Source organism: Morone saxatilis, unplaced genomic scaffold (genome assembly GCF_004916995.1).
Source record: "Morone saxatilis isolate NCDOM2014 unplaced genomic scaffold, NCSU_SB_2.0 Contig23, whole genome shotgun sequence".
Lineage (NCBI taxonomy): Eukaryota > Metazoa > Chordata > Actinopteri > Moronidae > Morone > Morone saxatilis.
This window is the reverse complement of record NW_023339796.1, coordinates 10,039,810-10,063,369: the sequence shown is the minus strand read 5'-3', so window position 1 is coordinate 10,063,369 and position 23,560 is coordinate 10,039,810. Positions and strand designations below refer to the sequence as shown.

General features: G+C 38.8%; 1 protein-coding gene across 1 annotated transcript in view; it reads right to left on the bottom strand.

Moving 5' to 3' along the window:
• The window catches only part of st18 (ST18 C2H2C-type zinc finger transcription factor), a 39,888-nt gene extending 22,396 nt beyond the window's left edge, over positions 1–17,492 (bottom strand). The window contains exon 1 of the mRNA XM_035670415.1: positions 17,399–17,492. Coding sequence (XP_035526308.1) covers positions 17,399–17,492 — 94 coding nt within the window. The remainder of the gene's footprint in view (positions 1–17,398) is intronic.
• Between the last annotated feature and the right edge of the window lie 6,068 nt (positions 17,493–23,560).

Below are 23,560 nucleotides of genomic sequence, written 5' to 3'. Positions count from 1 at the left end.
GACAGAGATCAAATTGCTTGCTTCTAATTAATACAAAACATCCAAGAGGGAAAACAAGGATGAACACAATGAGTACATTAAGCCTCTTCACTTCACAGATCTTATTATGGAATTATTTATTTCTGTTAGCTTTGGAAAAAAAAAGAAAAACAACATCTTCTTAATTATAGCTCACAGAGCGCTTCCCCAGAAAAACAAAACTGGGGGGAAAACAGGGTAGGGGGTGTTGAGGGAGGGTTATTCACTCAGTTTCATTAGCATATGAAAAAAAAAGACTCACTACTATTTGAGCTGGTTCGTCATCTGCTGAATCATATTTATGCACCCCCCCTCCACACACTCCCCCACCTTCATGCACACACCCCTAGTCCAACACAAATAATGCTTCTCAGAGGACTGTTTCCCTGCGTCTAGGGCAGATTTCTCAGGGGGAAAGGAGGCAGCCTGATGCTTAGGGTCTATGAGATTTTCTATGTGTTAATCTGGCTGCTAGCTGTCCTTGAGCCCAGCCCATTCCCCCCTAACCCCATCTGCTAGCATTCCCACCACAGAAGAGAGAATGGGCTGCGACTGGGGGTAGAAAAAGAGAGAGACCTTCCCAGTCCAGCAATCATGAATAACCATTGCCTCGCACCATTATCAGAAAGGCTGGATCCAAGCTGAGATGGTGGAGAGGAAATATCTGTAAAACACCCCGACGCTCCTGACATTACTCTAACCACACTCTCGCATTTTGTTATAAGTGATGCTATTATGATTATTTTCATATAATGCCTTATTAATACCGTGCAGCTGCTGTGGATATTCATCACTGACCTTGAGTCTTTGTGTCCCCTTGTTCCAGCTTATCCGTGCACTTGGGACGCTCTCATGTAATTAACACAGACATTATTGTGATGGAGTAAAAAACTCACTGGTACTGTGCTGATACCTCATCTTGGAACCAATAAAGCAGGCCAGAGTAGCAAAGTAAGATTCTGGAGACCATAAAATTAATTACATTATTTACATTTCCTTTAGATAGGGGGGTACAGGCGAGATGATAGAGGCAAATGAGATTACACAAAATAAGATTTCAAAATGTCAGTGCTGCACACTCAACCAACCAACTGTTATGATTAGATTACTCTTTTAATATAATTACTGTCTAAGGCTGTGTGTGGAAACAATGCATACATAAAAAACAGAAGCTGCGTCTTAACTGATTCCCATCCTTTTCTCCACGAGCCTTTTTCTCTTAACCTTTCTTCAACAGTATCATTTTGAATTATAGGGAACGGATGGATGCTCTGTGCAAGGTCACTGTCTGGTGTGTACTCACCCCCCCTCTCTCCTTGTTTTTGTTTCCTCTTCCAGAAGCACACTGAGTGAAGGGTTAAAACTGGAATGGATTTAATTATGGAATGAATGGAATTATAATGCGCCTGCAGCAAGTTTTCCTCCTTATTTATTAAAGCAGCTGATGGGCCAGGTTTGATGAGCCACTTCTGGCATAATTGAGTCATCACACAAAGAGGGTTCCTCGCATTCAGAGTGGTTTTATCAGCAGCAAACAGACCTGATTACTGGCAATTACACTCTGATCTAGGGGAAGGAGAAAAAAAGGGTAAATGTGCGGGGTAACTTCTGTGTTTATAGTTTACCCCGGGAATAATTTTCACATTAATTTTACATGCTAAGTATTTTCTGTTTATGTACAATAAAGAGCAAACGGCGAGAGATAGCACCTTTTACTTTCATATTTCCTTGTAATGAATGTCAGAGGATATAGTGAACTGATCGCAATTTATATTTACCCTATAGGAGGTTGTGCAGAGAACCGGCTACACATAAAGCCTTGTCTAGTTGAAGCAAAAGGTGAGCTGGCAGGAATATACCTGTTTGGAAAGTGCTCACACCTATTCTGTGGAAAGCAGGTAAAAAATTGTATACAGAAAGCAGGCGATTGCTTTTGCCAGTTTTCATTGAGATGCAAATGGATTCGTGGTGAGTAAATTAAGCTCTGCTCAGAGATTAAAATCAACTTCTGTTCAGAGAGTATTTAGATAAACAACTTTTTGTCTTTTTTGTGAGGTGGCCAGGGAGCCATCAGACGCCCTCTGCCTAAATACCAGCTGGACATTAGAATAATAGCTGAGATATATTTTAGGAGGGGGAGGGGACCAAAGAGGGGTCTAGGGTATCTAATTTAAGTCTAAAACTTGGCGTAAAATCGTTTTAAATTTTATTTCCCCATCTTTAATTATTGGTTACCTACATAGTAAAAATGACAACTAATAAGCGCTTAATTGCACCGGAAAATTATCTGTGTTTATAGGAAAATTATAATTTGTTTTAGTTAAATTAAAAGATATAAAATACTGAACAGTCTTTTATAAATCTAGTCACTTCAGTTCTTGAAATATTAAGTTTATTTAGTATAATCTAAATTTAAGCGAAAGAAAGCTATCAGGCTTTTATATGTGCTGTGTACCCATTAAATAAAAAATTAAAAAATAGTGTATCTGAAAGAAAATTATTCTGCCGGCAATTTATGAGCATTCCTCCGCCTGATAGAGGTTTCTGGATTCATGCAGACACAGTAAAAAATCTTGAAGTCAACTGCGATTTCAGATATAACAGCCTCACAGCTACCCTGACGGCCAAGCAAAGTGTTTGTGCCTTTTGCCAAAGAGTACTTTTATAGAGGAGCGTATTGGCATCTTATCACTTCTCCAAGACAGAGATGCTTCAATAAAAGAACACAGCTCACAGAATTCTTAACAGACAATTAGGAGCCTGGCTAGCCACTATCGCTTCAATGATTTGTTATGATGGCATAACTACAGGGGAAACTTGTTATTGGACAGAGTTAGCAAGAGTCCCATAAAAGAGTCAGATGGTGACACCTTTGCCGAGGTGATTTATGAATCTTGTAATCGCTTTCCAAAGTCATCCCAAAGCCTTCCCTCTAAATTGAGTTCATCTGGAGCCGGACCACACAGAGGCACCAAGTCCAGATTGTTTCTTCTGACATCAAAGAGCCAATTTCTGTTTTTGACCAAATTTCTGGTGCTTTTAGTTCCCTTATCGTATGAAAGGGGCCTAGATGATATGCTATTTTATTTCTGAATTTCAATCCAATTAAGAACACCAAAATATTGAGACAAATAAAATTAGTATCTTCTTACACTACACTATGAATCAATAGCATAATAAACGGAGTGGCAGACAATTCATCCATTGGCAAGTCTCCAGTCTGCCAAACCACTCTCATGTTAGTTTGAATCTTTGAATTCTGTCAGGAACATGGTTTTTCAAACCTGTCTAATTTGGGGACAGGTGTTTGGGGAAAAAGAAGTTCCAGCCCTGGTGTAACAATGAGCAGAGTAATCCTGCTCATTGTTGCTGCCCAAGGAGGCCCTTTCATGGAGGAGGTTGCATGAATGCTACCAGGTGGTCTGCAATTTGGAGAAACGTAGTAACCGTTCCAGCTAATCCCCCGTTACAAAAGGCAGGTCTCCAGTGCTGCGGGGCTCTCCGGGGCAAAGGGAAAAGTTTACCTCGAACACACAGTGTCTGAAAGGAGTCAGGGACTCGAGCAGTGATTCCTAATCAGATTGCGCTGAAGTGAACAGCTCGCATGGCAGCTGTAGTTTTCCCAGGGTTAATTACCTTTCACTGCTCTCTCTAAATGAGTCAGCTGTTCCTGTCATTAAACAACTCCACTCTATCTCTGCTCCTCTGTCCTCCACACACATGTGCACACGGGTGCATGCGTTCACACACACGCACGCACGCACACACTAACCCATACCCACATAGACCCACCTTTGTTTTTCATCCATTATTTGCAATGTATTGTGTATGGTGATCAGGCAAAACCCTATTAAAACATGAATTATGTGAATATTATAGTGACTTTGATCACTTCACGGATCAATCAGAGGCCACTGAAATGGAGGTAGCTGTCTCTTTATTTATGCTACGGATGTTTATGCAGATATAAGCCAGTATTCCCAATACACTTCCCCTACCCTGTTGAAGCAAAATAATACCAATCTGTCAAGGTCTTATTCTAAACAGCCCCTTTAGTACTAATTGAGTATATATAGGAAGCAAACATGTTCACATATGCGCACACACAAACACAGGCATACGCACAAATGCGGATACACATACATGCACACACACAAACACAGAGAGTCCAGCTCTGATATAGTTGTGCTGTCATCAATTCTGAACAATCTGTCTGCTTACTGAGCTCAGTGGCTTAGGATGTTGGGGGAGTTTTAAGTGATTTTTGCCACTGTATGGTAAAATCCCTTGGCCACCTGGATTACAAACTCTAGTCCTTTAACTCATGCCAGTATAAATCCGTGTTAACTCGGATTTACCTCTGGCATATGAATTCTCAATCTGCGTAAGCTTTGTTTGGAATGAGTCGAACATAAGTATTTCGTGCAGTAAGGATTTCCAATGGTGAATTCCTATTACTGTGAAACACACACGGGGAGATAGTTCAGGACCAATTCAGTTATCAGAATAACTAGAAAAGCCTTAAGCAGTGTTTTATTACACTCAAGAGGTGAGGCCCGTATAGCCCTTCACAACCAGGTGGAAGCGTGCGATGCTGCACTGTGAAATCCACGTAACCATGGTGACAGATATAAACTCAGAGCTGCACGCTGTGGTCAAGAGTTTAATCAGATTCCTTATACCAAGATTCTGCTTTGCTTATTGTCAGACAAACATTATTTGCTCAGTTGTTCAAACACAAGCCCTGGTCTGCTACCAAAGCGATCATGATAAAATAAAATATGGCATGAGCAGCCTGGAGGATCTAAATTAAGTATTATCCAATATCCATACAATCTCTCACACTCACACATACATACGCACACACTTCTGGGCTAGCAGAGTTAAGCCAGACTATTTTGTACTTAAAAGGTTAGCAGGGCTGTTTTGTGAGTTTGATCCATGCTTGCCAAATCAGCAGATGGTCCATGAATATGATTATATGCATCAATAAAAGGAGTAATCTTTAACAAAATGTAAATTTGACTTAAGTCCAGGGTTTAATATACGCGATGGACTTTAACCCACTTTCCAGCCTAACAGTGGAGCATGATAAGCTAATGCACTTAATTTTTTTGTAATACAGCAATCACTAATGATGCTCCAGTGCTACTATTCAGAGATCAAAAAGAGGAGTCCGAAGGGAGGTACAATATATCTGCACAGTGTTCAAAATGTGTCGAGACAACATCTATTCACTTTTGAGTGAGTATCTTAACAGTTCAGCAATCAATACAAACTGAATCTGGGTGCCTAACACGACCCTCTCCTGTGCTGTCATGCTCTATTATACATTTCAGTGATTTTTAGATAAATCCTCGGACAACACTGAGTGAAGCTTTTCCTTAAGGATCAACAACAATAAACTACCTCTAAGTAACCCTGCACCATTAACAAATACAGACACAAAATAAATGGCTTTGTACTTTTGTGAATAAAACCCAAGTCATAGCTCTAATACAAACTAGCATAAAGTACACAAAACATTAAGTGCAAGGCAAGAAAGTGTCTCACAGAAAGAAATGGAGAGAAAAGTTTAAGCAGCAATTCAGAAGTTAAGAAGATAGTAAAGATGGTCCAGTAAAACGTGGTGATCTTATTCTGAGTCACATAAAACAGCATCACTGTTATTGACCCTTCCATGAAGCTACTTATCTGAGCCTGAGGCTTACACAACACAGCACATCCTCACTGAGACAAACAGAATCACTTGTCTCCTACATCTAAATGCACTCATGTTAACATGTCCGACAGGGCAGAATCGCGAGCTCGACTTACCATGCCCCTTTTAGCCTTTGTTTTGCATCTCATAGTGACGTCGGGGAGGAGACGGAGCAGAAGGATATCGAGGTGGGGTACAGGGTAGTCCAGAGTCTCGCTGCTGAGAGAGTGTGTTTGGTTGGTGTGTGTGTGTGTGTGCAGGGACACTGTGATATTCACCCGAAACGCTAAGCTTTTTTCTTTTTTTTTTTTGTAGCCTTTGTGTCATTCACTTAACAACCAATCTCATTAGCTGCTGGGCTACAATGGGCTGAATTATTTTCTGTGTAAATACACCACATGGTGATCCTCAAGGTAAGACCTCTGAAGGTCTTTTTAATCACATAAAAGATAGATTCACCCCAGAAAAAAAAACTGACTGCTACTAAAAGAACTGAATAAGACAGTCATTTAGACTAATTTCAATTAAGAAATAAAATGCATATTCCTCAGGGTCAACAATGAAGGTAGTGTAAATGTATAATTACGTGACTGTAATTATTATATAACATGGTTTTTAGATTTACATTATATGACAATAGGTAATAGTGGCACATTAAAAACTGGCTGTTTCAAAATCATATACATGTTTTTTTAGCAAATCTCCTGCTGCAGTGCTTGTTGGTGCAGAACCATGAATCCATGTAAAATGTAACTATTGTAAGTACTTGAAGTCATGACAGCTGTCTATAAGCATCAGGGACATGTCTATTGGCCAACTTGACCCTTGTTAGAAAACAAAACAAATACAAAAAGAGAATACTGCAGCCTGGGACTGCCGAGCCGGGTCACTGGAGATTTTCCAGACAAACGCCGCACAGGGGAGGGGAGGGGAGGAAGAATAAAAAGGACAGGCTCAGAATCTCATTTTAACAGACCGCACACAATCTGGGCTCCCACAGAACTATCTCTGCCTGACCGCTTTCTATTTATCCCTTATCAGTGTTTACCAACCGCTAGTTTTCTTTCATTCACACTGTGAGGCAGTTCTCTTACTATCAGTCAACAGCTGACACCGTGGAACAGCCTCAAAGGCAAGAGGAAGGGATCAAAACTAAACCAAAGCTGTTTAAACAATACAACAGAGGAAATAAATTCATAAATCCTAATTCTTCCCAACCCACAAGGGTATAAGCAGATCCTTTATAGTTAGGCCAACAAACAAAACCACAGCCAATGAGGTACATTACAATCAAGGTAAATTCTGCAATATATTTTTAAAAAGAGAGAGGCAGAATAAATCCCATGTAATATTAATTGGGAACATTTCATAGTCTTGCCCTGTCAAGCAAATATAACTATTCACTAAAAGGGTTTTTATGTTGTGTTTTATTATCTTTTTTAGAAAAATCCCACCTGATCCAACCTTGTTCAGATTTTTAGATCATTTTGCTGTAAAGTAGAACCAGGGAATAAAATATGCCATTACACACTAACTAACATTTTATCAAGATTTTGAAAATGTTATAATAATCATTAAATGCTTAGTTAGTTTTAGAGTGTCTGGTTAGGATCAGTCCACTTCTAAAGTACCAACCAGAAAAAATAAAAAGATTTACAGTTTAAGCCTATATAATTTATATAATGAGGATTATTGTTATCTAGAATTCTACACACTCAATTATATATTATAATATTTAATTTACTACAGGCTGAACTCTAATTTATGCAATTTTACTAATAATCTTTCAAAGTGATGTATTGCCATTGGGACAAATTCGGGAAAATATATGCATTATACATTTACACAAGACCAATTTTAAACAATATTAGAGGCTACGTGGTAAGACTACTTAAAATATAACACGTTACTAAGAACTAAAGAGAAAAAAATTATAATTTGAAAGGTATACATCACACTGTTGCTTTACATTTTTTCCAGTAGGATACACAAACAGCACTGTTTTTTTCTGTAATACTGTTCAAAAGTTAAGTAATTAATTACATTTATCCTTTCACCAGCTGCTCAACAGCAGATGGATCATTTCTGAGACCTTGTTGAATTAAATCCACATAATTCATTTTCCTGGATTAACTAACTGAAGTTTGAATAGGGTAAAAAACAGGTAACACTATATGTATCACATTGATACATGTCAACGTGCTCAGCTTTTTTTCCTGCGATTTTGTCGTTCACATTGTGAGCACGCAACGGCAATTCACCTAAAATTAAAACGAGCAGTTATAACTTAAAAGATCCCAAAGCCTGAATAACTTCATATTTTTAATTTATTTGCAATATTGATGGAAAAAGACTAAAACATTTTTTTTCCATCGCAGAAGTTTAGTGTGTATCGCAACTGCGAGAATAAGTTTGTGGATGCAGTTTTGTTGGGCAGCAGGTACCATGGACAGTTCCTGGAGGCAAACAGAGGTTACATTTATGTGTTGTGTAGCAACTAACATCCTGCTTTGAACGGAGGGTGGGGAGCAGAGAGGAATAATGGCTCTTACTTATCACTGCTTTACCACACATCCCTGCTGTAGCCTGAGCTGCTTTTGTAATTAAAACAAAGAGTAGAGGTGTAACTTTATAACCTCTCTTCCAGGTCCTGTCTTCACATATTATCGTCTTTAAAATAACTTGCCAAACTTTTCAAAGGATTACTGAGATGCGACACAGTTACACAATGCTGTGTTATCTAATGTCTTTTGTTGCTCTTTTCTTGTTTGTTGAGAGATGCGAGCTGACTGAAATAAGCTGATGGAGTTGTGATTAAATGGAGGCTAACAGGCAGAATGACAACCGGCCTTTCAATTTAATTCACCACTGAAAATTTTTACAAATTTTATACTGAAATTCTCCAAACCTAAAAATGATTTAACAGCTAAATCACAGAGTATAATGTCTCTGAAAGACATGGCAATAGATGTGACGGGCAGATATAGCAGATGTTGTTAGTTTACATGAATATTTTTGACTCTTGAATCTTTGCCTTTGTTTAATTCGTGTTCTTCAAAAGAATAAAATCTAAAAAGACACTGAAGTTATGATAATATGAGGAAGAGTATGAGTTCATCCAGTAACACAGGCCCTAAATTCTGCTCTTGCTTAAAAAAAATATACTACTTTTGTTTTTACAGCGATCAACTTAAAGTTAGGTCATCAAGCAGATTTTGAGCCATTAGTGTGCCGCAAGTTACTAGTAAATGATGAACTTTTCTAACCAGCATCCGTCCTCCTAAATCAATAGTTGCTCTGGAGACTGTCGAGTGCTTTGGCCCCTCCGAATTTGTTCAAAGCTAAGACTTGCCCACGTATAACACAAAAGTTCACTTGTAGACTGTGTTACTATCACTCTACATTCAGCATTAGCATATCGTTTTTCAACTTTGCCACAGTTACAATGCAAATAATTACAAAAATTCAGAACAGAATGTAATTCTTTAGCTGTGCTGAATTTGTATAAATCTAAAACTTGCCCACAAAGAATAACACAAAAGATGGTTTGTAGAGACTTTTACTGCCAGGCTACACTCAACATTAGCATATAGTTTTCAAACTTTACCATACTTACAACGTGAATTACAGAAAGCCAGAACAGGATGCAATAAAATACTTCACTGACTGTTCAAATATGTTATTGGAACACAGAGTCAATGTTTAAGTGCATTAGGCTCAGTGGTCTTGTATGTACAGCTGTCACTGTCAAAGCCACAGGCAACCTGACAATGCTTTGTCTCTGCACACAATACGAACATGTGCTCTTCTAAGACAAGCTTAAACTCCACACAAACGCTGTGAATTTAATCTAGATAGACAGTATCTCATGCTATCTGGATGATCAAAAATAGGTCATGCCTCTCAAAAAACAGTTTGAGCCATTTAATCTCCCCTCAAACTGTCTGAAACCTGGACAGAAGCTGCGCTCGCTTTCCAGCAAAGATTTTAATAACATTGATTTGTATCAAGCAAACAATGTTCACCATCAGTGCAATAATTTCTAAACACTCCACTGACACAGTTTAAAACAATTGCCAGTATATTACTATTTCTCATAATCTTGTAAATACACAGAATACAAGTTTAGCTGCTGAGCAAATCTCTGTAAATCTAAGTAAGTTTCCAACACTTGTACATTTCAGCTCCTATTTTGGATTTCACATGACAGCATCTAACAGCATGAGCTAAAAGGCTTGTCGTTCACATATGCGATACAGAGTATCAGTGATGATAAATGCTGACCAAACTGACAGTATATTAAATAAAAAGAACTTTGACACCAACCTAGTGCTGTGATCCAAAAAGTTTGATTTTCTCCCAGTCTCTTGATAGCTGTGCTGGTGCTGTGGCTTTGAAAGGTAGTCCCCAGGAATATGACATACTGTGCCTTTGACAGCCTCGAGATAAGCACCTGCGTTCGGGTCCCTTTTTACGTCACACCTCCCCATTCACAGCCCTTCAACATGATGCACATTTGCACATCAACAGCCACCAACCCCCCTCCTCGCTCTACTCCCACATCCGCAAAACACACAAACAGGCACACAAGAAGGCAGATGCGCGCACTAGCCTCTACTCATGCGCGCGTACACTCGCACAGACACATGCACAGACACCACAGATTTGTGTGCGCTTAGTGAAAATGCAACATACATGCAGGCAAACACACGCGCGTACACAAAAATACACTCACAGGTGATTTATCCTTTTTTTTTTTTCTCCTTCATCCAGCCTTATTCATATATCGATCCTTATTCTATGTGTTTAAAAAAAAAACTTTCACTTGCTTTGTCATAAGACTGGGGCATATGCCCTCCCAAGCTCCTCATACATCACTCATCATGCAAATGAGAGGGAATGTCACTCCTCAGCAGCAGATGGCCAGGGATGATAACAATGGCTCAACAGACCAGTTTCAATGTCTGCGACTTTATCGCTACGGCAACAACAAAAATAGATGATATGAAATCCTTGTCTGTTAATTTGATTTCCCCCCTTTTTAATGTTTGTACCTGTCAGTCTGTTTCATTTCTCCTGCTCCATTTGAATGTAAAAGCTTTGTCCGAGGGTTTTTCTGTCACAAGAAGTCTGGCTATCAGTAAAAGGCAGAGACCTGGAAATGATTTTTGGTGACTACGGAAGGCTGCTGCCTAGCAGTTATTCAAGTAATTAGGTGTAATTCCTCCCTGTAGGCCATGTTAGCCTCCTGAGTTAGCTCATGCGTTCGACAGGCCTGGATAGAGACAGGGAAGAATAAAAGAAGAAAGGGGCCCCGAGAAATCACAAATGCAGCTTTTCAAACACCCCCCCAGCCAAAGTGATGTCACCCTGCGTCCTGCTGACTCCTGTTCATACAAGCCCCTATAGCAGAGAGTAAACAGTGGAAGCGTTTAGCAAACAGGGCCAGATTACAATGACAAAGGCAACCACACTTCTGGGTGGAGCCTGGGGCGAGGGGGGCAAAAGAGGGGGGTTGGATGGTGTGGCTCAGGATTTAAAATAAGTGATACCCATGAGGGGGCCCCCCTTAAGATCCAAGCGTAGCCCTTCCCCAGCTGATGGTAGGGGCCACCCAAACATGCTTATCTGTTGGTGATGTCCCCCCCGATCCCTGGGGACTGACGTGTGAACACAATATGTAATAATAATGTATTTTCAGTTCTTTTTTTCTGTGATTTGTGCATTTGGTTATGCAAGGCTGGGGACTTGAGGATGGAGAATATCATTACTTAAGGTTTGGCAGTTGATCATCACCTTGTTTAATGCCTCATTTGAAAGTCTAATTTCTAACTGTCTTCAAGAGCCAATTCATGGTACACTGTGAAAGAGACATACAAAGAGAGTAGACCTGCTCTGTTTTCCCCCCTCTTTTCACCATTTGTTCCTGATAATCATAAATACATATGAAAGTAAAGAATCGTCTATCTAAGCATCTTATCAAATAACATGTTCTTTGTTTGCTGATGCAGACAATCTCGCTGCGAGGACACAACAAGCTTGTTCTGGGGATGATTATTTCATGTCCTATGCTAGACATCAGTATTTCTGGAGGAAAACACAAAAAGAATCAAGTCATGTAAAGCAATCTTGACAAATTGTGAGAGAGCAACATACTGAAGACTACACTGCACCGCCATTACAAAATGTAACATTTTCTTTTGGCCCCAACATCTGTTCAAATCTGTTGAAAAAAGAGACCTCATTCAGAGCAGGCATAAACTAGTGTTTTGTCAAGCTATTTCATCAACTGAAAATGTGGGCATAACTGGAGAGAGCTGATGGAGAAATGAAAGAGGAGTGGGTTGGACAAAATTACATGTCAAACAAGGGTTCACATTTAAAAAGTCCTGCTCATATTTGTAGAAAGTGTTTGATTGCATTTAGAAGGGTATTACAATGGGTCACATCTGTGTCTAAAAGCTTTTTGCATTCTGCTGCAAATTATGTAAGCAAAGTGAAGGGTCACAACACCCTGTTGTTTTGAGCACTATACCTTCCTCCTGTGAAACCTACACAAATATGTTTAACTGAATTCTTCTAATGCACTGCAGGATCAAAATGTCAGCAGTATAACTTCAACAAACCCCCTCACTCAACACCCCGCCCTGTAATTTCAACAAAGCAACGCGACTAATTTTGCATGGCAGCCGGTACACCCAAACAACAATGCATGTTCACACTGTGCCATTGAATATGATAGACGTGTAAAAATCTATATTAAACTGTGGTTAATTTCAGCTATAATGCTTTAAGCTTGGTCTAAAATGACACAAATGCTTCTTCTTGGTGGTACTGAACCCTCATTGTGCAACCACTTGATGCCGCTTGTTCATCACAGAAAGTCACATAAAAGGACTGAATTAAAATTTAAAAAAATATTTGCATATGCAAATAGAAGGAACCAAACATAAGTACATGTTGTTGATATGGCTCCAGGATGTAGAACTATCTTTATGTTAATGTCAGCAGACAGGGAATATTCTTTTGAAAATACAGTACATTTTTCATGGGGATCATTATCTACACTGCATGTCACTGTGTCTCAGTTAAAAGAAATGATTAGATTACTTCCCAGCAATCCCCTTTGGGGTGATTTGTGTGTGTGACCGTGGGCAACCTTACAATATGTTTATTCAGTGTCCTTTGAAGACACTTCAATAACATTTCAAATGTTTTATGGACAAATATAGGATGTATGCTATATCTGCCTTCAACTGATGTCTTTGGAACTACGACTCTGTTATATTTTAGAGTCCAAACTCACTCAGTCTTCCTCTCATAGGGTTTAACATACTCAAGTAGTCTCATAAACTAATTTGACCAGTAACCAAACTTCAGCTTTTGTGGTGTAAAACTAATAATTAAGGCTATACATTGTTTGCATGGAAATTTGGGTTCACTTTAAATAGCACGTTTAAATTATCCACCTTATCAGTGACAACTAAATGCATCTACTACCACTGGTTCCTTACATTCACTGCCCTCAAATAAGAGCATGTGATTGCTTACATCTAAGAAATCAATGCTTGACTGGTCAGTCGATGTCTGGCTTTTGTAGTTCACAGGCCGTGGACTCATTGTGTTGTGTCATTGAGAGGTTAGGTCCAGATCTGGGCGTCTCCGGGGGTCCCTGCCCATCTTTTCCACTCAGGCAGGCAGACAATGAAGCAGGCACGCCTATAAATGGCCAGATAGGAGCTTGGATGTTCAGCCAAAAACGAGCATCTACACAATGGTAACAGGTGTGTGTAATGCGTGCTTTGATAATGACCTTGGTGGCCGTAATAGTATGTCTAGACACAACTACCAGGAGGCCTTTCTGTCTGGTCTCAGAAGTCCTATAGGACCAGATATAGGTTGGTTGTTATTCATTTAAACTTAAAAAAAAAAAAACGTTCTATATGGCGTAACATACAGAGAAAACATGTTTTACTGTGACACTGGAAGCATGAGAAGCATCACAAAAGTTAAGTCTGCCACTCAACAGGATTTTTTTTTTCGTCTTTAAAATATTTGTAGGGTAGTTTGCATAATAAGCTAAAATCATCTTGAGTATTCAGAGATATGCACTTGAATAAATAGAAAAAACTCCATTAATGTGGATGGCTTGCAATTTTTGATTGCGCCAGATACAGGAAGCTTGCTGACATGAACTAAAATGCAAATGCCCTTTGAGCAAAACAAAGAAATTGATTATGAAGTAAGTTTCTTCAGCACAAGTAGCTGGCTTTGAGTGATTAATGGGGGTGGGTCATTGATTTCCTTTTGTTTAGATCTTGGTTAACTTTCTGGAGACACAATTATAATTTGTTTCCAAACAATAAATCCAATCTAGCTTGAGCAAATTAAATTTCCCTATGGCCTCTTCTGCGTCATTTTACATCAGAAATGGATTGTTATCAAAAGGCATTGCATGTAAATGTCTGCTTTTTCTGTTTATATTTGTTACATTTCTGATTAGATATTGTTTTTCTCAGTATATTGGAAGGTGAGCACCTCCTAAGATTAGAAAAGAGCTGTTTACAGAGATCTGCATGACTTGTCAGCCACGGAGCCAAGGGTTAATCTTCCAAGTCTCACTTCAATAGCTATATGTCACACACACCAGTGTTTCTGATGAGCCATCTATCTACAGTGTATGTGAAATACTGTCTACACGTTGTCTGAAACACGCCAAAATACTGTGTATTTGTTGAATGAGCACATATTGTCTATCTCTACATTAGCTTTGCTAAAGGTTGGTGAAATGTTTTTGAGTTATCAAGGCACAATGTACTTTATATTTCTGTGTATTTGCAAGTCAAATTGCAGTGTTACAGACTACTTTATTGAAAGGCTTTTGCCATATTCTTCAGCTTTACAACTTTGAAAACTTCCACAGATCCAGACATTTATACTTCCTGATTTCTCGCATCATCTCTCCAAGATAGTGATAATACGATTTCTGTGTTTTTCGCTGTTGAGAAACAAACTGGATTATGAACAGATCACTACATAAACAGCTTTCTAAAAGGAGGCAGCTATTTTAAAAAAGGCTGAAGAAATGCAAAGAGGGATTTAAATTTTAATTTGAATTTATTCCAGCAAGTGAAAGGTTCTTTTGAGAGGGGATTTCAGCAAAGATGATGGTATTTAAAAGTGATAAACAAGCATCTAAACCTCCAGTGGAAAACAGTCATTTTGCTTCTTTCTAGTGTAGGGGAGGAATTGGGCTTGCTATGGTCACATCCAAAAAATAAGAATAAGTAATAGTAGTAATTAAAATGTAAATAAGCGAGATCTATGGAGATATTTCAACTGATTTCTGTCATAAATTGTGTAATTAACATTTTGTGTTGACACACCTTGTGACTCTGGATGTATAGCTATATGTCCTCAGGTGCAAATTCATGTTCTCTGTGTACTTGGCATAGCGTACTTTATACTGTACATGGATGCTTTAAAAAATCGTTCACACTTATCACATACGATTTAAATCCTGTGCCTCAACACTGGAGAGGAACATCAGGCTAAGTTCAAAATTAAATGCCTTACAAATTAGGACTTGTGTTAATTAAGGACTGTCGCTGTGCAGTTTGAGACACTATCTGGAAAATCTAGTGATTTTTTTTGGACGAGCAATTCACTCTGAGCACTCACATGTCACATTTATGTGACAAAGGATGACTAACCAAGGTTGTCATCTATTATATTCATAATATATGGATTATAATGATGTGACTGGATTTCAAATGTCTCTATTCTCTTCTGGATGACCACTAAACTTAAGCAGAGAAACCTATGCCACACAAGAAAGACAAAGAGTTACATCATTTTGTTGAACAGTTAATCCGATCATGGACAGTGTTTGTGCATTTGCTATCTTCGGAAAATGCCAGCAAAGGCGCTAAGTAAACCTATTTTACAAGACTCCCTCACAAGGATACAGTGCCAGTATCGGGATAAAATTTCACACAGCGGCATGGCTCAGTCACATAACCTAAGCAGGCTTAGGAAAATGGAACACTACAAAGTATTGCACTTTCTTCCTGTATGTGTGTTGCGGCATACAAAATGCTCGGATGACTGATGACTGCGAGTTTTAGCATGAAAGCCAAAGTGAACTAATGGCTGAATAGCATGTAGATACTGTTGTTAATGCTCTGAGTTGTTTAAAATGGTAGATTATGGAAGTGTGCACCTGGCATTCTGCAGGCTAGCCTGGCAACACTCCTCCCTTATAATTATAATGAACACACAGTAATTCAGGGTTGAGGCTGAAATACGAATGATGTCCTCTGAGACAGCTTGTTTTAATGGGTATGCAGAAGAGTTCCTAGAAGTGCAGATGGCAGTTGCAATGCCTTTTAAGCTATTTACAGATTGTACACTACAAGGTATGGAAAGACCCATAGTGTGAGGCCATATTGCTCTTCTGTGCTCCTGGATTAGACGTTAGGCTGGCTCATGAACCACTAATAAAAGCTTAAGATATATTTTAGAGTATGTTTACTGCAATATTGATAGTCTATTACACTAACAAGTTAGATAGCATTACAGGAATGAGAAACAAGGGCCCGGTAAGGACTGCATGGCCTGTTTGTGTCATCTAAATACCCCTCTGTTCTTACTTTGTCCACATAGGGGTGCATTTGCTCAGAACTTGGTCCCTCATGTAGTCTTTCATTACAGACTGTCAGAAGCCTGATTTCAGGTTTTGTGGAAGAATACAAATTTAGAAGATATTATAGTCCACATTTTTTACACTATATGGAACACAAAAGGCTGCATATAAGATAAGATTCAAACGTAACATGAAATAAATGTATGATATAGAGTACATTAAAAGCCATATGTCACTTTTGTTACAACGTTTTGCTTTGTTACCTCCACATAAACACCGAACCATCACAACTGCCTCCTCCACGAATCCATAGTTTATCAATGTACATACTTCAAATGTAAAAAACAACATGTCTCGTAAATATAATCTTAACACAAATCACGACAACGCGTCATTCATGATTTTAAAAGCCAAATTTGCCTGTGTAAAATCTTTCTTTTACATACAGCAACGTTAAAATATCTCTATCCCTGGCACGGTCCCAAACCTATATAAAAGAGTGTGGGGCTTTGAATCAACCCACTACTGTGTTACAAGAGCAGGTATTGAAACAACAAAAATGTTAACTCCAAGAAAAAGTTTTGCCGCATTAAAGTCACATAGGAGCCACATTAGCATGTGAAAAGAATAAACAGAGGCATTCTCAGTTACACACTCCACCTGGCTGCTAACCAACGTCCTTGTCAGAAGTCCACCCACCGCACTGGCTAACACTGAAAGACCTCCTGGGGACCGCAGTGACCATTCACTCGGTTCTCTCTTTTTCCCATGCACCTGTGACTGTTTTTGTGTTTGCTATTTTTTGCTTTGTCTTTTTCTGGCAACACTGTATCATCGGAGACACACTTTCCCTCAAAAGGAATTCTCCTGCCCAACAATGTGGTTTGTTTGTTCACCGGATATGGCAGGCCAGAGAGTCAAATGGAAAAAAAAAAAAAGTCACCACAGTAATAATTAACATTGCCACAAGAAAAATAAACTGAGAGACACAGCAGTATGAATAGACTTGAAATAAGAAAATAAGGTACTTTTACCAACTGGTGTCTTGCCGAGTTGGGGGGCTTCACAGGTGCAGTTGGAAAGGCTCTCCTCCTTACTCTCCTCGGACGGCTCATCCGGCTTCTCCATGGTCCTGGACCTTAGAGAGCTGCTTTTCCATTTTCCAAAGGACTTTGCCACAATCGCTTTGTCCGCTCCTTTCATTGTTTTCTGTAAAACACATTTACAGCATGACTTCCCAGGTTTATCCCTCTTGTGAGCCATCTGCCCCCTTTTTTGGCTCTCAATAAACCTGGGCTCATCTTTCCCAAACCCAAAGTAAGGGAGAATTAGGGCATTGTGTGCATATGCATTCTCTTAAGCATTCCAGAAAATTTCCTGATTGCCCTGGCATCTTTTTTAGAGAGCGCTTGGACATTGTTTTTCTCCTGACATTTTGCAATCCTGTGTGGAGAGAGTGGTACTGATTGAAACAGTATAAAACAATACTTTGCAAAGTACCCACACAGTAAACAGTAGATGGAAACTGAAAAAAAACAAACAAACATGCTTTCACATTTAATCCAACTTAAAGGAAATAAAAATAGCACATTATGCCCTAATTGAGTGCTGTACAGTCCGCAAATACTATTACAAGGCCGATCAGGATTAGCAGTGGAACATACCTAGTTATCTATTTCTGAGTGCCAAGACTGCTAGCAGTGGGCAACTAAATTTCAAAAGCTGGCAAATCCAGTTGTCTCCTAAATACAGAAAGTACTTAAATCCAGAGCTAACAGAAGAAAAAGACGGATAAAGGGTGCTCTGCATATCACCGAAAAGCTTGTGCACTTTTCAGAATCACTGGCTAGGTTAAACAAATATGCTAAGTAGAGATCAAAACAATCCTTTGATCTGCAGCCTAGTTTCCAGAGGAATGGCTTGGCTGTTGTTGTAAATAACTTGTATAAATCTATATACCATTTGCCTTCAGGTAATATCAAAAGTGCCAGGGATTCGCAGGCAAATACCTTGTGGTTAGGAAATAGATCAGATAAAAGCACATAAATATTTCAGCAACGCTGCACTCTGTCATTTTGTGTATTACAGCTGAGTTTTTAACCCCATATGATCATTTCACTTGTTAAGTTCTACAGTAGAAAACATGAATGAGTAGTATTTGATAGCAAAATTACATTCTACCCCTTTCTATTTTGTAGTTGGGAAAATTGTTCCTACCTCCAGCATGCCATTCAGGTCAAACACAGTGTAAAACATTGTGCTAAACTTCATACAAAAGAGGCTTGAAGAATCAGAATGCAGAAGCTATGCAACTTGCTGACTAACTTTGCCCTCTGTTTTGATCGAGCACACAAAGAAAAACGCTGTCCATTCAAAACAGACAGCATAACTCTTTTCAGAGAGGGGGGACCGTGAACAAACGAGGCCATGTCCTGAGCTGCAGTCAGTTTCCCGTCAGGCCTGCACAGTGCACGGTGAGGGCCGCAGGGACTGGGACCGGCTGACACCACAACTCACGGGCAACAGAACAACTTTTGTGCACACTATCCTCCTCTGGAGCTGCTTTTTTTTTTTTCTTCTTTCTGCCCAAATTGGAGTGTGCATTTTGGTTTGCTTTTTTTCTTAGCCCCCCTTTGGTCATACTTTATAAACATGCTGGCTAATTTGACAAACTAATACTTCCTGCAAACTAATTTAATTGCAATATAATACTCTTTCAAAGGTAGTGTGTTATTATAGTCATTAATAGCGCATAATGAGCAAAACAATTCAAATGAGTCACCTGCAATGTAAAGATGTTGAGTGTTTTTCCAGCAAAGACACTACAAATGAAGCATAATTATAGATTCAAATTTAGCTTTGGCAAAAATGTATTGTCAATAAAGCTTATTTGAATTTGATACTGTGCCCTCTAACATAAATATGCTATCTAGCTAGGCTAATTAACTAGCTGGCTAAACATACTGGCCTGCTAGCTTTAACTTATAACCAAATCTTACCAAATTGGCTAAATAAGGCCTTACAGATCATGATTGAAACAACCAGGTAGCATACACTTAAGCACCAAGCTAAACTAGCAGACATAGTAGACAACAAATTTTGATGCTTTGCTAATGGACCTATTTATCAAAACACACAATTGTGTAAAAAAACGTTTTAATAAATGTAATAATTATGTTCATTAGAAAATAAACATCCCTGGGGTTCTCCTTTATCTGCTATACGTCATTGCGAACAGGCTATGCTAGCTAACGTAGCAGACAGCATGTTAAAAGATGAAACTGCTAGTACGAGACTGAACTTAATATAGTCTGTAACGGTTGCTGACATTACAACATTTTTTAAACGTCATTATGTTGTTTCAAAAACACAACCTCAGGGATTCCCAATAATGTAGCCTTACCTACTGTATTTGCTGTAGCATTGCAACAAAACAGCATTTTCGTGCTACGCGTCCTGGGTTTGTAATAATTTACAATATAAAATGTATTTGGAAAAACTATATTCACATAACTTGTAAATAGTAATGCAATACGTGAATGTATGTCTATTGTGTGAGTGCTTTACGTCTTATGTGGTCGTTCATGTAACAGAGATAATGTATGTTTAGGGACTTATTACAGGTAAAATGAAAACTTGTATGGCTATCAAGAATCACAGTAAGATTTATAAAAAGTAAACAGCTGTGAATCTTCATAAAGGGAGATATTGCATAATTTCACTAACACAAACTATTTTTACACCTGGTGAGCGTTTTAAATCCTAAAAACTCCTCTTAGGTGCCATATAGGATATCATAGGAGCTTTATCTAGCGTCTCTATAGTCCTGGAAAAGCAATTTTGAGAGAGAACAGAATGTACCATATTCTTGACCCGTCTGCCTCAGATGCTTGCTGTATATGGAACTGAATACTGGACGTGAATTGTATCATTCTCTGTGTCAACTTGTTAGATGGCAGTTGCTGTAGTGGAGTGGTGAGAGCGGCACATATGCATTATAGGAGAAAATTGTGAAATGACAGATTCCGGGTGTGATACTGAGGGAATGACTAACTAATAGGAGGGGTGCTCCAGGCTGTTAGCTTTGAAAAGCAGTTTGCACATTACTTTATCTTGTCAATCAGATTCCTGGAATGGAAGAGGTGACTGATAACTTGAATTAATTATTTTCTTATTGCATGCATGTGTTAATTCATGTTAATTTATGTCCCTTACAGGCCCAAGCCAGAATATCCAGAGTAAAGCGCCACCTCTGGCACCCAGATCACCACACCACTCTCTTTGCATATATTTATATCAAATGAAAGACTTTTTTTTTAATCCTGTTGGAACAAGGACTGACTGCCAAATTTGATTTTTAAATGTACTTTTAAGCTGTTCATGGTTTACGTTTGCATTTTTTTTCTTAACAACTAAACAACATGGAGCAGTATTTACGGCTATGATGGGATTTGAAAGTTACAGATTATTTTTTCTAAGAAAATCCTACCCCTTAAAACATACCTCTTTCTTAAAAAACACAATTAAATAATGTAGCAGAAGGTCAACAATCACGGTCAAGGTAACACCCTCTACATTCTCTAATTCTCTATGTATTAATTTTCTAAAACGTTATTATGTAGTCTATCATCCCAAGCAAGGTTTACATTCACAAATATAGCTCCTTTCCTTTTTTACCGCATTTAAAAACAAACAAGAGCTGCAGCAATTCTGTAGAATGCACAGAGCGTACTTTAAACAATTGCATTTCACTAAACATCTTTAAACATTTTGACAAATTTAACTTCCCCTGAACACAGAGGATAAGAGGAAAAACATTTCTCTGATGAGAACAGAAACAGCAAGAAGTTCTAACAAGGAAAAGCCTGCCAGGTGGCGAACTGGCTGCACCAACAGAACGCACAATCTGTCTGCTTCTCCTTCCAAACCATTGACAGCTGCCATCACCAGCCTTGCACACTCGCACTCAGTGGCTCCTCAGCTCCCTGCCCATCCCTCTTTAGTGTTTCCTGCTAACCTCAGAGACAGGGTCACCTGGCCCCCTAGTTGCCCGTCTGTGGGGCCCTGCTGGCCCCCTGGAGACCTGCCTGCATGGGGATGCATGGCTAACAGAGGTCTAGCAAATCCTCTTTAATATGCAAACCAAGGGGCTATTCCTTTGACCTGAGACCATAGCTTTTCTAACAGTGAAATCCAAAAATATTCAAGTGATGTACAACGATGAGATTTGATGAGCAGCTTTTGATCTGCTGGTTATTTGATACTGAATATTATCAGAGACAAACGGTACAGTATACAGGTATTTTCTTCAACCAGGTACGGTATTTACAGTTTAATTAAAGTAATACGCAGCATGATTGAATGGGATTATGCTCTTTTCAATCTGTTTGGGAAAATAACAATCTACAGTTTTAAACATTTTTGTGAACAAAAAATGGAACAGCATTTTTCCTCTGAGTAAAACCTAAGCACACAGATGCACAGAGGCTAAACTGAAGAGTGTTCCACAAAGCTAGCATTGCAACTGGGCTAAAAATAAAACCTGGCAAAGTTATTCTGATCCCTTATTGGTCCCATAGTTTGATTTCACATTTAGCATTTGCATTCCCCTCCGCATAAACATTTCATTCTTCCCCTCCTGCAGTACAATGAGACTTGAGTGACTTTGGCAGCAGATTTTGGATCGGTGCTCCTGAATCCACCAGTGTATGTTATCAGCAGGTAAACAAGCTTTCGAACAAAGCCATAATGGAACTGCAAGCGGCATAAAGAGGCTCATCTCAAAAGCTATACAACCCATCAAAGCTGGTGTCATTTCCTCAATACTGCACTGCAGCTGGAAAATGCATGGCTGTTAGTTACAGTTTAAATCGCCTGTCTATTTTCAGACACTTCAGAACTATTTCTATTGATTATTTACTTGTCAGTAAGCACCAGATTACCAAAATAAGACAACAGATTTTAATGTTTACTGGATTCTTTTCCGTTTTGTTTTGTGGTAGGAAACTGTGTCATGCAGTAAATTAATGGGATTTGCACTATAGGGTATTTGAATAATTATTTTCCACTGAAAATGAAATAGTTCTGTCTATATTTGGAAGGATTACTGATGGCATTGAACTTAATGTGAAAATAATTTGCCCTTTAAATACGTTAGTTAAGTTGTATCCTACACTTCCTGCTCTGCAGATGCAATCTTGTTAACCACACGCCTGGATGCTTGTCACCAAACTTTCCACATATTTGCCTTTTGGGTACAGCTCAGATGCACAACTAAACCTACGCACTCTCCTCCCAGTGAGTGGAGAAGCCTCAAAGCTTTCCTTTCATATGCTGCATTATCTCTATGGCGGTAATTATCCATAAAACTATGCCATCAGATGGTGATGATTTCCAATATGAACCCAATAAATGTGTTTAAATTTTGAATTATCATATTTATGTGGATATGTGTTACTAATAGTGATTATGTTTGTCATGTGGGTAGAAAATCAACCATCCTTATATTGCGCATTCTCACATATTTCTCAGACATTTCATCACACATTTAATCTGCCCCTGTCTATGATTCTCTACTGAACCTGTAGTCAAGGCAGAGAGGGGACAAAAAAGGATGAGATTATGAAGCATGTCTGTTAAAGCATGTCTGTTTGATCATCATTCTGTTTAGGTGAAGTTCTCTTCTTGGTCTCTTCAGTCCCTGACAGCAGATATATAACCTAATCTCTTTCCCTAACCCTTTTCTTAGGCATGAATAGGGTGGAAATGTGATGGCATTAAGTCGATTTACTCCTTGGTTTGCAGTTTCAGCCTTAATGCCTCTTGGCTCTTCTTCAGCACACTCGTTCCATTTAGATTTCGAAAATATAAATGTTATGTTAAGGCTTTCCTATTTATTTTCATTTATCCATCATTTGAAGTTCATGCATATATTTACTCTTCAAATAATGCTTGTTTATTTGCAGCTCCGTCTATCTAGTATAGTGTCAGAAATATTGGAAAATCAAATACAACTTGTGTATTATCTTCAAATAGAGAGGATATCAGTAACAAAGGGCGAGATCTGAGGCTGTATGACATTCCCTGTGAGTTGTCTCTGACATCATTTTGATATTTCACATTTACTCATCTAAACCTTAATTTACTGCCTCCAGCATATGTTGACATGCAGAGAAAAGCCATTATAATGTGTCTTT